Source organism: Lutra lutra, chromosome 1 (genome assembly GCF_902655055.1).
Source record: "Lutra lutra chromosome 1, mLutLut1.2, whole genome shotgun sequence".
Lineage (NCBI taxonomy): Eukaryota > Metazoa > Chordata > Mammalia > Carnivora > Mustelidae > Lutra > Lutra lutra.
Genome location: NC_062278.1, coordinates 160,049,159 through 160,063,975, shown reverse-complemented (window position 1 = coordinate 160,063,975; position 14,817 = coordinate 160,049,159). Strand labels below are relative to the sequence as shown.

At 41.0% G+C, this 14,817-nt stretch overlaps 1 protein-coding gene across 9 annotated transcripts in view; it reads right to left on the bottom strand.

The window, feature by feature from the left end:
• Positions 1–342: 342 nt before the first annotated feature.
• Positions 343–14,817, bottom strand: part of FBXL2 (F-box and leucine rich repeat protein 2) — a 152,795-nt gene continuing 138,320 nt past the window's right edge. For 8 of the 9 annotated variants that reach the window (XM_047741532.1, XM_047741542.1, XM_047741535.1 and 5 more), the window contains 2 exons: positions 2,795–3,007; positions 343–2,151 (listed from right to left, as the gene is read on the bottom strand). In XM_047741532.1, the coding sequence (XP_047597488.1) occupies positions 2,044–2,151; positions 2,795–3,007 (321 nt within the window). In that variant the 3' untranslated portion in view covers positions 343–2,043. Of the gene's footprint in view, positions 2,152–2,794; positions 3,008–14,817 lie in introns of those variants that run through there. The other variant, XM_047741558.1, reaches the window with a different exon arrangement.

Below are 14,817 nucleotides of genomic sequence, written 5' to 3'. Positions count from 1 at the left end.
ATTAGTCTGTCCCAGTGAAGCAGGTTAAATTATGGCACCAGCAAATTTGCTACTTTGTTTTTTTAATAGTAGGATGTATACATTTCAGTATAATAAATGTTTTCCGATTGTTTTGCAAATGCGTGTCTCATTTAAAATCACACTTCCTAATGGTGTCCCTCAAGTCCTGGAATCTGAGGGGGTTCCATGCAGGTGTTCTGAGCACCCCCAAGTCCACATGTTGTAAGAGGCAAGGCCTATGTGTTGTGTTCTTTCTGGTTTGTTTTCTCAAAGATGATGCAACTGAGGACAAATGATTCCACTCACTGTTCCACACCTACAGAGGAAGCAGACCTGATTTTCTCATCTGAGAAACCTCACCTGAGCTGCTCTTCTAATGAGGTCATAGGTCATTGAGGAATGAGTCCAGTAACTCTGATAGGTTGTGTCCTGGCTCAAAAGAGACCGTATAGAAAGCCCTGGTCATAGAAATTTTTAAAAACAAACTATAATTTACTGACACAAGTCTGTGTTTTATGCTATTTAAATAGCTTCTTGCATCAGTCATGCCCCCACACATAGTGGTGTAAATGTATATTAAAATAACCGCTGTGGTATATACGTGCACATTCTAGACCAGGAAAAACTAGAGGATCTCGCCAGGTGGTGAGGTCATCAGGGCTTGAACGCTTATTCTGATAATCTCGTTAACTTAAGGGGTCATGTATGCACCTTCCTTCTCTTCTGTACCCTAAATGGTCCATCTGTTGGAGGCACCACTGGTCACGGGCAAGTGCCGTGTCGGGTTCGCTGTTCCACTCCAGCCTCCTGTGAGCTGTGAGTTCTGTGCTCTTCATGGTGGGGAACGGCTGCTAGGAAGTCTGAAGTTCACGAGGTGAGAGTGGTGATGGGTTCCTGATTTTCATAAATATCACATATGTGGACAGCACAGAATGGAAACTAGAGCTTACCTGATTGTAGATATTAGGGAGGTCTGAATTTGGAAAATGGTTTTGCTCAGATTTGTCTGCCATGAAGATTATAGCAATAAAACCCTCTGACTTAAGCTTTGCAATGGTTTATTCATTTTTATATTGAGTCTAAAAGGTGCCAACACTTTACTGAGCCGAGTTTTAAGTGTGTACAATTTTGGAATGGTTCCGGTGTAACGATTTCTAAGGTTTTAAAATAAACTTGGAAAAAAATCACATCCATTCTACATGCATCCATTCATTATTTTTAATTGATTATATATATTATAACTTAAGCCTTAATCCTATTTCTTTAAGGTCCCCCAAATTTTGTGAGAGCTGACACGATTAGCTTTTCTCCTAGAACAAAAATGTACTCTGCGGTAGCACCTGCCACAGCTTGTTTCCAGTCAGGCAACACGGACTCGGTGGTTTTTGTCTAGCTTTTGGTCCCCGAAAGAGTGTATGACAAGTTGATAGAAAGGTGAAGGCCCTGCTCCACCCAGTTCAGAGTCCTCATTTCTTTGGTGTCTCATGGAAACCTAACTTGCCTCCCACCTAAGTCTCTACGTATAAAACTCTCAGGCATCACGAATTTGCAGTACAGGTCACTTTGAGAAAGTTACTATTTCATCTTCAAAGTGGAAAAGTCCTGCTAATCCAAATGAAATCACTGTGAATTAAAGTAGGCCACTGGCTTCAGTATCAGGTAGAAAATCAACAGCTTAGTCTTTCTGCTCGGTTTGTGCTAACACTGATGGTCTAAGGAGCGCTGACAAAGCCAACGGCAGGACGCTGGTACCTAAGAAGGCACCCACCTCTTAAGAGATCCAGGTGCCCTTTGTGGTCCAGGCTGTGCTGAGACCACTCTTGCCATGTGCTGGCAGACACAAGGCTTTGATTGGATTGTATCGTAGCAGAATGAAGGTGAGAACTCTCACCAGAGTTACTGCAGTCCCTACTGAAGTCTTTTACCTGTAAATGTCTTTCCCAATGGAGAACCAAGAGATCTGGGTGAAGGCGGAGCAGGAAGACCCGGGTCTTCTCTGGAGGAAGGGACACTTCATCATGCCTTGGACGCAGGCAGTCGCCGTCAGAGAATGACACAGCACCTGCACAGTCGCTGTCCACTTCCTCCCACTGCTGTCGGGGGGGTGACAGGAGCAAAGTAGGCATGGACTTTGACATGAGGGAGCTGAGCCTGGAGGCAGAAAGCAGACAGATGTGGAGTAGTCATTACGTGTGTATTTGAGGATTACAGGCACAATCCTAGACAAGCCCCCAGTTTGCCTTGTAGAATTGACCCTCCTTGATTCTCAGGCAGATAGTTCAAATACAGTTTCTCATGTAGGCTAGAGCTATTCCTGTTTACATACGTATCCTTCTGAAGTGAGGAGACCCGAATATCTGCCCTGGGGGCAGTCGCTGGTCCTGTATGGACACTGAGCACATCCTTGCAGCCGTTAGCACCTGGGGCAACTCTGGGAGGTAAATGCAAAGCTGCTCAACGTAAAGTGTATTCAAGAAAACTATGTGAACTACGTGGGACAAAGAAAAGCCATGTTTTATGTAAGCCCTGTTCTCTGGAAGTTAACCAAGACCATGGTTTCCTTCCTGCTGGTAATGACTGTAAGTCTCTCTCCCTACAAGGGTCTGATCACCAGCCTCTAGAACTTCTGTCCCACACCCATTCTGGAAGTTGAATTGGCCAGAGTAAGATCTAATAAGGAAATTTTGAACAAGAAGACACTTGTAGAACATCACTATAAGCTTAGAATAAAATGTGGAAGATGGAGTCTTGACATACTCTTGTTTGCTTAGGAAGTGTGCCAGCCCTGCCTTACCCGCATCCGCTTGATGCCTGCGCGGGTAACCTGCTGGCAGTCGTACAACTCGAGGCGCTCCAGGCCGCGGCAGTTCTCCAGGTGCTCCAGGGCCACGTCGGTGATGAGGAGGCAGTTGTCCAGTTCCAGTACCCGCAGCCTCTCGTGACCGCAGGTGCTGTTGCTCAGGTGCAGGATCCCGTCATCTGTGATGAGCTCACAGTGGGACAGACTCTAGAACGAGGAGACACGTGTGGATATCTGAGAGACCTGCTCTTTCCAAGGCTCCGGGCCTGGGCTGGGCAGCACCCTATGGTAGCCGCTTATCACCGGAGGATTAAACCCAAAATCTCAGGGTCCTGTGGCCATGGGTTTGCTGCAGCTCTTGGTGGCTGCTCTCATCTTTCCAATTATGTAAAGATGGAAATCAAATTGCAGGTGATGATACAGTTGAAGAGGACAATGTGAAAGGATCCTGAACTCATCTTTCATAAACTCCCCAATTCTCAGCTACATAAAGGACAGCCTACTCTGAAAAAACAAAAACTCTAAAAACTGAGTGACTCCTACACATTGAGTGAATGAGAGAAGGTCCAGGTCACGGGGTAGGAGAAGCTGGGACACAATCTTGCCATAAGTACCACTCCCAATGCAGAGACTCACAGCTGGAAGGGAACCCAAAACCTGGAGTTTGTCTCTGAGGAGCAAAGGGCTTGAACCCCATGTTGGGCAACCCAGCTCTTAAGATCTGTACCTGAAAGACAAGCCCCTAAAATAGCTAGCTTTGGAAACCAACAGGCTTACATCCCCGAGACCCACAAGACTAGCAATTCCAGCAACAGCTCTTAAAGGGCTCACACATGTGGACTCACCCACCTCAGGGCCCAACCTGGACATGGCCCATTCAGAGGTGTCTGGACTTTGTGTGGGAGGGTCTTGTTTACTTGTCTTGGACACTGGCCTGAGGGTCAGGCACCTGATCTGACACATTTGGGGGCATGCTGGGGTACTCTAGGTATAGGGACCGGTGGGCACCCATCTTTGTGCACCCCTCTATCTTGCTCCAACTGGTGGATGCTTAAAAACAAAACAAAAAACCCTCTAGGCTTTTTTTCCCCCCTTGTTCTACTTTTCTTTCTTAGTAGGCACCATCTCTACACTCTCCTCTGTCACTCCCCAGCTAGCGGGTGCCAGTTTCTCCCTCTCCCTCTGCTGTACTTGAGGACACCATTCTCTCTCAGGAAGGAACTTCTACAAGCGTCCGTGCCCTGGTTTTCCATCTGGTACTTGGTTTTTGCAGCTGTTGCTAGAGGACACCTTTGCATTTCCCGGCTCTGGGGGCCCATGGGCCTTATGCTGGTGGGCCTCACAGGACGGTAACCAACAGAAAAATAGTTCTGAAATGGCCAGTATCCCCAGGGCACAGCAAGAGACAACAGGCCCAGGAATTCAGTCTGTAAAAGAGGACTAACAGCTTATCACGGACACCTGGGTGCATAGTCTCTTAAGTGCCTGTCTTCACTCAGGTGGGGATCCCAGGCTCCTGAGATTGAGTCCCACATTGGGCTCCCTGCTCAATGGGGAGTCTGCTTCCCCTCTGCTACTGCTCCTCCTGCCTGTGCTTTCTCTGTTCCTCTCTGATAAATAAATCTTAAAAAAAAAAAAATAGCTTATCATCATAGCTGCAGGCTGAGGGGCAGGCTTCAGATTAAACACATTTTAAGGGCTGGCAAGACTTACTGGAGACCTCTGGGGGACCCCAGGATGTCTTGGAGGGAAGATTTTATAGGCATCTTGTGTCCCATTTTTACTTCTGGTGCCCTAGTCTTTGGGGCCTGCCACTCAGGGATGCTCCTTGATCACCTAGTTCTGAGAGGATGCTGAATTCCCCTCCTATAAGCAACCCAATTCTACAGCTATAATAGAGGAAAGAAAAGTGAAGATGGTATAAGAGACTTAAGGGACAACATGAAGTAGACTAACATTCATATCATGGGGCTCTCGAAAGGAGGAGAGAGGAAAGGAACAGAAAAGTTATTTCAAAAAATAATGGCTGAAAGCTAACCTGGGGGGAAAAACAGAATCCAGATCCAGGAAGTCTAGAGAGTTCTATAAATATGAACCCCAAGAGATGCACACCAAGATAAATTATAATTAAAATGTCAAAAGTTAAAGAGAATCTTGAAATCAGGAAAAGAAAAACTTGTTATGTACAGTGGAACCCCCCATAAGACTATCAGATTTTTTTTGCAGAAACCACAGGACAGAAGGCAGTGGCATGACACATTCAAAGTACTGAAAGAAAAAAACACTTCCAGTCAAGAATACTCTTAACTAACAAAGTTATCATTCAGAATTGGAGTAAGAGTTTTTCAGACAAGTTAAAGCTAAAGGAGTTAATTACTTTACTAAACCAGCTTTACAAAAAATATTAAAGGGACTTTGTTGAGATGAAAAGACAGGGCACTAAATAAAATGTGAAAGTATAGATCTCACTGGCAAAGGTAAATATATAGGAAAGATGTAATGGGCGAATCATTTATAGAGCTATTATGAAGGCTAAAAGACAAAAGTAGTAAAATAAAAACAACAACAAAACCCAAACTACAAACAAGTGATACACGAGATGAAAAGATGTAAAATGTAACATCAAAAACAAAATGGAGGAGGGAGGTAAACACATAGAACTTTAGAATGTATTCAGATTTAAGCTGTTATAAAATAGACTGATACAAATATAAGTTGTTATATGTAAGCCTCCGGGTAACCCCAAAGTAAAAATCTATAGTAGATACACAAAAGATAAAAGAAATTAAGTGTACTACTATAAGTCATTAAACCACAAAGGAAGAAAACGAACAGAAAGGAACTACAAAACAGCCTGAAAACAACATAATGGCAATAAGTACACAGCTATCAATAATTACTTTATATGTAAATGAGCCAGATTCTCCAAACAAAAGACAAAGAGTTGGGGCATCTGGCTGGCTCAGTCAGTTAAGCATCTGCTTTTGGCTCAGGTTATGATCCCAGTGTCCTGGGATCAAGCCCAGTAGCAGGGTCCCTGCTCAGTGGGGAGCCTGCTTCTCCTTCTCCTCACTTGGGCTCTCTCACTATCTCTGTTGCTATCTCTCTCTCAAAATTTTTTAAAAAGATTTTATTTGAAAGAGAGACAGTGAGAGAGGGAACACAAGTACGGGGAGTGGGAGAGGGAGAAGCTGGTTTCCTGGTGAGCAGTAAGCCTGATGCAGGGCTTGATCCTAAGACCCTGGAATCATGACCTGAGCTGAAGGCGGCCGCCTAATAGCTGAGCCACCCAGGTGTCCCTCAAATTAATAAAATCTAAAACAAAACAAAAAAAACCCCCAAAACAAAAGACGTTGAGTGCCTGAATGAATTTAAAAAAAAAAAAAAGACCCATTTATATGGGACACACACAGACTGAAAGTGAAGGGATGAAAAAAGCCCATGCAAATAAAAACCTCCAAAAAAGTTGGAGGTAGCCCTAATTACATCAGACAAAATAAACTTTAAAACACTATAATAACAAAGGACAATACGTAATGATAAGGCGTCAATCCAACAAGAGCATAAGTATTGGTAAATATTTATGCACCCAACATAGGATCAATCTAAAATACATAAAGCATATACCAACAGACCTAAAGTAATAGCACCAGTAATTAGAGGACTTTAATACCCACTTACATCAACAGGTAGATCATCCAGACAATATCAGTAAGAAAACATCAGCTGTACACAATATGATGGAACAGATGGACTCAATAGATATATACACTCAATAGATATATACAGAACATTCTATCTAAAAGCAGAATACACATTCTTCTCAAGTGTACATGGAACGTTCTCTAGACCAGATCATATGTTAGAACACATAAGAAATCTTAATATGTTGGGGCACCTGGGTGGCTCAGTGGGTTGAGCCTCTGCCTTCGGCTCAGGTCATGATCTCAGGGTTCTGGGATCGAGCCCCGCATCGGGCTCTTTGCTGGGCGGGGAGCCTGCTTCCTCCTCTCTCTCTGCCTGCCTCTCTGCCTATTTGTGATCTCTCTCTGTGTCAAATAAATAAATAAAATCTTTAAAAAAATCTTAATATGTTTAAGATTAAAATCATTATCAAGTACTTTTCCAACCACAATAATATAAAGGTAGAAATAATTACAAGAAGAAATGTGGAAAATTCACAAATATGTGGATATTCAACATGTTACTGAACCACCAACAAATGGGTCAAAGAAGAAATCAAAAGAAAAATGTAAAAAATGTCTTGAGACAAATGAAAATAGAAATGTAAAAATCAAAATTTATGGGATGGAGCAAAAGCAGTTCTAAGGCAATAGTTCATAGCAATAAAGTCCTACCTCAAGGAACGAGAAAAGTCAAATGACCTAACTTCACACCTTAAGGAACTATGGAAAGATGACAAAGCCCAAAATTAGTAGAAGGGATGAAATAAAGATTAGAGAGTATGTGAATAAAAGAGACTAAAAAGACGGGACTGGAGGAGATTATGCTGAGTGAATTAAATCAAGCAGAGAGTCAATTACCATATGGTTTCACTTACTTGCGGAGCATAGGGATAACACAGTGGACATTGGGAAAAAAAGAGGAGTGAGTTGGGGGAAATTGGAGGGGGTGACAAACCATGAGAGACTGTAGACTCTGAGAAACAAACTAAGGGTTTTGGAGGGGAGGGGAGTAGAGGGTTGGGTAAGCCTGGTGGTGGGTATTATGGAGGGCACGTATTGCATGGAGCACTGGGTATGGTGTATAAACAATGAATCTTGGAACACTGGGAAAAAAAAAAAGACAACCGAAAAGATCAATGAAACTAAGAGCTGGTTTATTAAAAGATAAGCAAAACTGACAAACCTTTAGTTAAACTCACCAAGAAAAATGAGATGACTCAAAATCAGACATGAAGGAAGAGAAATTATAACTGATATCACAGAAATACAATAGATCATAAGAGACTATTAAGAACAATTATATGCCAACAAATTGGACAACTGGTAAGTTCCTAAAAACAAAGGCCAACCAAAACAATAATGAAGAAATAAAAAATCTGAACATACTGATTACTAGTAAGGAGATTGAATCAGCAATCAAAAACCTCCCAACAGGGGCGCCTGGGTGGCTCAGTTGGTTAAGCAGCTGCCTTCGGCTCAGGTCATGATCCCAGCGTCCTGGGATCGAGTCCCACATCGGGCTCCTTGCTTGTCAGGGAGCCTGCTTCTCCCTCTGCCTCTGCCTGCCACTCTGTCTGCCTGTGCTCACTCTCGCTTCTCTCTCTATGACAAATAAATAAATAAAATCTTTAAAAAAAAAAAAAAAAAAAAAAAAACCTCCCAACAAAGAGAAGTCCAGGATCAGATGGCTTCATTTGTGAATTCTACCAGATATTTAAAGAATTAATACCAATCATTTTCAAACTCTTCCAAAAAAAAGGAGGGAACATTTCCAAACTCATTTTGCAAGGTAAACATTATCCTGATACTAAAACTAGACAAAGACACTACAAAAAATGAAAATTACAAACCAACATCTGATAAATAGAAGCAATAACTCTCAACAAAATATTACCAAACTGAACTCAACAGTACATTAAAAGAATTCTAGGGATGCCTGGGTGGCTCAGTTGGTTGGACGACTGCCTTCGGCTCAGGTCATGATCCCCGGGTCCTGGGATCGAGTCCCACATCGGGCTCCCAGCTCCATGGGGAGTCTGCTTCTCCCTCTGACCTTCTCCTCGCTCATGCTCTCTCTCACTGTCTCTCTCTCAAATAAATAAATAAAATCTTTAAAAAAAAAAAGAATTCTATACCGCAATCAAGTGGAATTTTTATTTTAGGGATGCAAAGATGTTTCAACATTTTCAAAACAATCAATATGATACAGCATAAGCAAAATGAAGAATACAAATTATATAATCACCTAAATAGATGATGTAACAGAATCTGACAAAATCAACATCCATTTGTGATTTAAAATATGGGTAAAGAAGGGACATACCTCAACATAATAAAGACTGTATATGACAAGCTCATAGGCTAACATCATACTCAATGGTGAAAAGCTGAAAGATTCTCCTTTAAGGTGAGAAATAAGATAAGGATGCCCACTCTTGCCATGTTTATTCAACATGGTATTAAAAATCCTAGCCAGAGGAAGTAGGCAAGAAAAAGAAATAAAGACATCCAAATTAGGAAGAAGTAAAACAGTCACTATTTGCAGATGATGTGATATTATATACAGAAAACCCTAAAGAATCCACCACAAAACCTTAGAACCAATAAACAAATTCAGTAAAGGATACAAAGTTAACATAGAGAAACTGGCTTCATTGCTATACCCTAATAATGAGCTATCAGAAAGACAAATTAAGGGGCGCCTGGGTGGCTCAGTGGGTTAAAGCCTCTGCCTTTGGCTCAGGTCATGATCCCAGGGTCCTGGGATGGAGCTCCGAATCAGGCTCTCTGCTCAGCGGGGAGCCTGCTTCCACCTCTCTCTCTGTCTGCCTCTCTGCCTGCTTGTGATCTCTGTCAAATTAAAAAAAAAAAAAAAAAGACAAATTAAGGTGCACCTGGGTGGCTCAGTCAGTTAAGCATCTGACTCTTCATTTCGGCTCAGGTCATGGTCTCAAGGTCATTAGATTGAGCCCCACGTCTGCTTCAAATCCTCTCACTCCCTCTCCCTCTCCCCTGCCCCCACTCACATTTGCTCACTCTCTCTAGAAAGAAAAAGGAAGAAAGAGAAATTAAGAAAACACTCTTACAATTGTATCAAAAAGAATAAAAGATCTAGAAATAACTTTAATAAGGAGATGTAAAAAACCTATACTCTGAAAACCATAAGACATTGATGACACTTAAGATGACAGAAACAAATGAAAAGAGACTTTGTGTTCATAGATCAAAATTCAAATTGTTAGAATGTCCATACTACTCAAAGCAATCTACAGATTCAAGCAATTTTTATCAAAATTTCAGCTGCATTTTTCATAGAAATATAGAACAATCCTGGGCAACCCTCTCGGGTCCCCTCCCTTTGGGGGAGCTTTGTACTATCGTTCAATAACTATGGCTCAATAAACTTTGTTTTGCTGCCTATCAAAGAAAATATAGAAAAATCCTAAAATGTATACAGAACCCTAAAAGACCCTTATTAGCCAAAGCAATCTTGAGAAAGAAGAATAAATCTGAAGGCCATTATACTCCCTGGTTTGAAGCTATATTACAAATAATGCTATAGTAATAAAAATGTACAGTATTGGCATTAAAAACAGACACACAAATCAATGGCACAGAATAAAGAGCTCCCAAATAAGCCCACCCATTATTAATCAATTAATTTATGACAAAGGAGTCAAGAATATACAGTGACGAAAGGACACTCCAATAAATAGTGCTGGGAAAACTATAGCCACATGCAAAAGAATGAAAGTGGACTCCTATTTTATAGTATATACAAAAATCAACTCAAATTAAAGCTTAATGTAAGACCTGAAACCATAAAAATCCTAGAAGAAAACAGGCAATAAGCTCCTTGACATTGATCTTGGTAATGATTTTTTTTGAAAGAATACTAAAAGCAAAGGCAACAACAGTAAAAATAAACAAGTGGGACTACATCAAACTAAAAGCTACTGCACAGCAATGGAAACCATTATAACCAAATGGAAAGGCAAAAATGGGAGAAAATATTTGCAAAACATATATCTGATACAGGACTAATATCTAAAATATAGAAATAACACATATAACCTAGTAGCAAAAAGAAAAAGTGGTCAAATGTCCTAAAAAGACATTTTTCCTAATATGACATATAGATGGCCAACAGACACATGGAAAGATGCTCAACAGTGCTAATCACCCCAGGGAAATGAAAATCAAAACCACAATGAGATATCACCTCACACCTGTCAGAATGGCTATTATCAAAAAGATAAGAAGTAATAAATGTTGTCAAAGACATGAAGAAAAGGGAACCCCTGTGCACCACTGATGGGAATGTGAATTGGTGTAGCCACTACGGAAAACAATATGGAGGTTCCTCAAAAATTAAAAACAGAACTCTATATGATCCAGCACTTCCACTTATAGGTATTTATCTGAAGAAAATGAAAACACTAATTCGAAAACAGCTGTACTCCCATGTTCACTGCTGCATTATTTACAACAGCCAAGACATGGAAACAACCTAAGTGTCTACCAATGGATGAATGGGTTATGAATGTCACACACACACACACACACACACACACACACACACACACACAAAGAGGAATATTATTCAGCCACAAAAAAGAATGAAATCTTGTCATTTGTGACAACATGGCTGGACCGTGAGGGCATTAAGTGAAATAAGTCAAGCAGAGAAAAATACCATATAATGTCCCTTATATGTGGAATTTTAAAAAAACAAGCAAATAACCAATCTCATAGAATACATCCTGAAACTAATATTACACTGTATGCTAATTAACTGGAATCTGAATAAAATTTGAAATATAAAAAAAGAATACGTTGGTGGCTGTCAGAGGTGGGGTGGGGTAAGTGGATGAAAAGGGTGAAGGGAGTCAAAATGCACAGATCTCCAATCATTAAATAAGTTACAGGGATATAATGAGAGAAAATCTGAAAAGTTCTTAACCTAAGAAAAAAATTTTATAAATAGGGAGACAGATGTCAACTAAACTCATTCATGTTGATCATTTGCCATATATACAAATATCAAATTGTTATGTTGTAAACCTGAAACTAATATAATATTTTATCAAGTATATCTCCATTGAACAAAAAGGAACCAGAGCCGGTGGTACCCAGGACTCTCTCTGAGTAGCAGTAATTCTGGAAAATTCAAACTTTAGTGCCAATGACCCTTGGGAATAAAGGAGTAAATGCACATAAGTGCCCATCAAGGCAGAGTTAATGGGTCTTAACAGAAACTGAGCAGATCAACCACCTGCTTTCAGACGGACGGCTTTTCTGTGGAATCCTGGGGGGTCTGCCAAAGCAGGAATCCCCACACTCCGGGGCAGGGGGGCTCTAAGAATCCAATTCAATAATGAACAAAAGAATAATAGATAGTGCTTACTGCCCTCAGTTAGAGACAGGTAGGCAGCAGGGTGCTGAAGAAAAGCAAACTGCTGGATATTAGATTACAGTGTGGACTGAAACCACTTACGCTGTGGCTTTGCTATTATTCTGGTGATTAAGGAATGGAATCAAAGCCCACTCTTACCATGGCAACAAGTAAGCTGCTAGCTCATTTTTATTAAATTGTTATTAATTCACTCATTTGTTATTAAAGACCATTTTAAAGGTTAAAAAAAAAAAGATTGCAGGGGAAATTTCAGTTTACTCCATTCAGTGCAATTTCATAGCCCTCTACTCCACTTGAGGACGCCAGTGCAATGAGTCTGATGTCCATGTCATTTAGAAAATTGTGCAAACAGCCATGACACAGAGACTTACTGAACACTCTTGATGGTTATAATTAAATAGACCTTGGACACTGTGATCTGACATTACTTGTTTCTCTTGGGTATAAATAGTAAAGACTACAGAACATAACAAATTCAGATGAACATTGTATAGCCAAATGGCAATTCTTTTTTTTAAAGATTTATTTATTTATTTTAGAGAGAGTGGATGCACATGAGCAGGGGGAGGGGCAGAGGGAGGAGAGACTGCCAAGCAGACTCCATGCTGAGCACAGGGCCTGATGTAGGGCTCAATCCCAGGACCCTGAGATCATGACCCAAGCCAAAACCAAGAGCTGGATGCCCAATGGACTGAGCCACCCAGGTGCCCCCCAAATGGCATTTCTGTAATTAAAGTTCTACATATCAATAGTTTCAGATCTGACATTTTATCCAAATGCATATAAAATGCAACATTCACCCCACCATAAAAGTTCAGAGGCAAAAAGTAGTACATCAAAGTCCCATTATTCGTTCGTTCCTTCAAATATAGGAGTTCTAACTCTGTGCCAGGCCCTATGTTGTGATGGTGAGTAAAAACACACTTTTCTGCACTGGTGGAGCTGAGGGTCTCGAAAGACATAACTATTAAGCTGAAGTTAAGGTAAGTGCTCTCAGAGCACATAGCAGTGGAATGTGACCTGAGGAAATGACCACTAAACTGATGTCTGAAGGATGAGGAGCCAAGGAGAAAGAGTGTGAAGAGTGTGTTGTGTGTAGCACCCCAGGTAGTGACAAGTACTGTGCATGGGAAGAAAGGAAGATGCAGATGGACTTGCAGAGGTGGAGACCAGATCACAGTTGTGCAGGCCACATAAAGGAATTTTATTTTGATCCTAAGGTCACCGGGAAGAGTTTTAAGGAGAATGCGATGTTTGTTTTTCAAAGAGACCATCATGTATTATTACATACCCACCAGAATGGCTAAAATGAAAAAGATGTTACTGGTGAGGATGTGGAGCAACTGGAACTCTCCTACATTGCAGCACGATTTGGATATTCCTGACTGGAATGCATACATGTGTTCACCACAAGTCAGAACAATATTGGTTTTAATACCCTCAAACTGTAACTACTCAAATAATCAGTAATAGAAAGGATAACTAAATCATACTGTGCCCATTCCATACAGCAATGAGAATGAACAGTGTTCATTTATATGTAAGAATATGGATAAACTTCACAGATATAATAGTGAAGACAGACACCAAAGAGGACACATAATTCCATTCATAGTTTATTTAGTTTATTTTTTTAAAGATTTTATTTATTTGAGAGAAAGAGTGAGAGAAGAGCACAAGCAGTAGAAAGGCAGAGGGAGAAGCAGACTCCCCACTGAGCAGGGAACCCAGTACAGGGCTTGATCCCAGAACCCCAGGATCATGACCTGAAGACAGACGCTTAACTGACTGAGCCACCCAGGTACCCCCCATTCATAGTTTATAGATAATAAAGTACAAAACAAGGGCAAAACTAATCTAGGGTTAGAGTTGGAAGTCACTCCCCTTGGTGATGGTGGTGGTGGGGGATGTCTTAGTGACCAGAAAGGAGCAGCAGAAAAGGGTTGTCTGGAGTCTGGTAAGGCTGATTCTTCATCATGTAGCTTATGCAAATGCACTGATATATACACCTATAATAAGTGCTCTTTTCTGCATGTATATTTTACTTCAGTAAAAAATTAAAACTGAAAAGATAAACCACCCTGGAGTGCCTGGCTGGCTCAGTTGGAAGAGCAGATGACTTGTGATCTTAGGATCATGAATTTGAGCCCCACATTGGGTGTAGAGATTACTGAAAAATAAATCAATTATTTTTAAAAAAAGAAAAAAGAAAAGATAAGCCACCCTGACTGCCAGATTATTCAGAATGTAAATGTGGATGTAGTTGAGCAAATAGACTACTACAATCTTTGAGGCAAGGAAATGCCTGCCAATTTTGGACCTGATGAGTTACGGTGGAGGAGACAAGTAGATGGGTGTGAGGTATTTCTGCAAAGTGAAAAAAAAAAAAATCAAGAAAGCCTGATAGTGGATACAAGAAATAGGCAGCTGAGTACAAATTAGAGGGAAAGGAACCTAGAAGGAAAAAAATTCTGTCAGAACTTGGAGCTTGAATGATTCTTCTTTGAGCAACATGGGAAATATTTCTTCTCATGAATCCAATCACAACATATGATTCTACATGAAATAGTACTTATGTAATCAATTACTGCTGTTCATTTTTCTTTAGCTTTGGAATTGATTTGTGGATAAAGCCAGGAGGTTGTTTAAATTAAGAAACAGAATTTGAAGGGCAGCTGGGTGGTACAGTCGGTTGGGTGTCCAGGGTCATGAGATCCAGCCCATGTCAGGCTCCGTGTTCAGTGTGGACTCTAACTGGGACTCTCTCCCACTCCCTCTGCCCTTCTCTCTCTCTTTAAAATCAATAAATAGGGGCGCCTGGGTGGCTCAGTGGGTTAAGCCGCTGCCTTCGGCTCAGGTCATGATCTCAGGGTCCTGGGATCGAGTCCCACATCGGGCTCTCTGCTCAGCAGGAA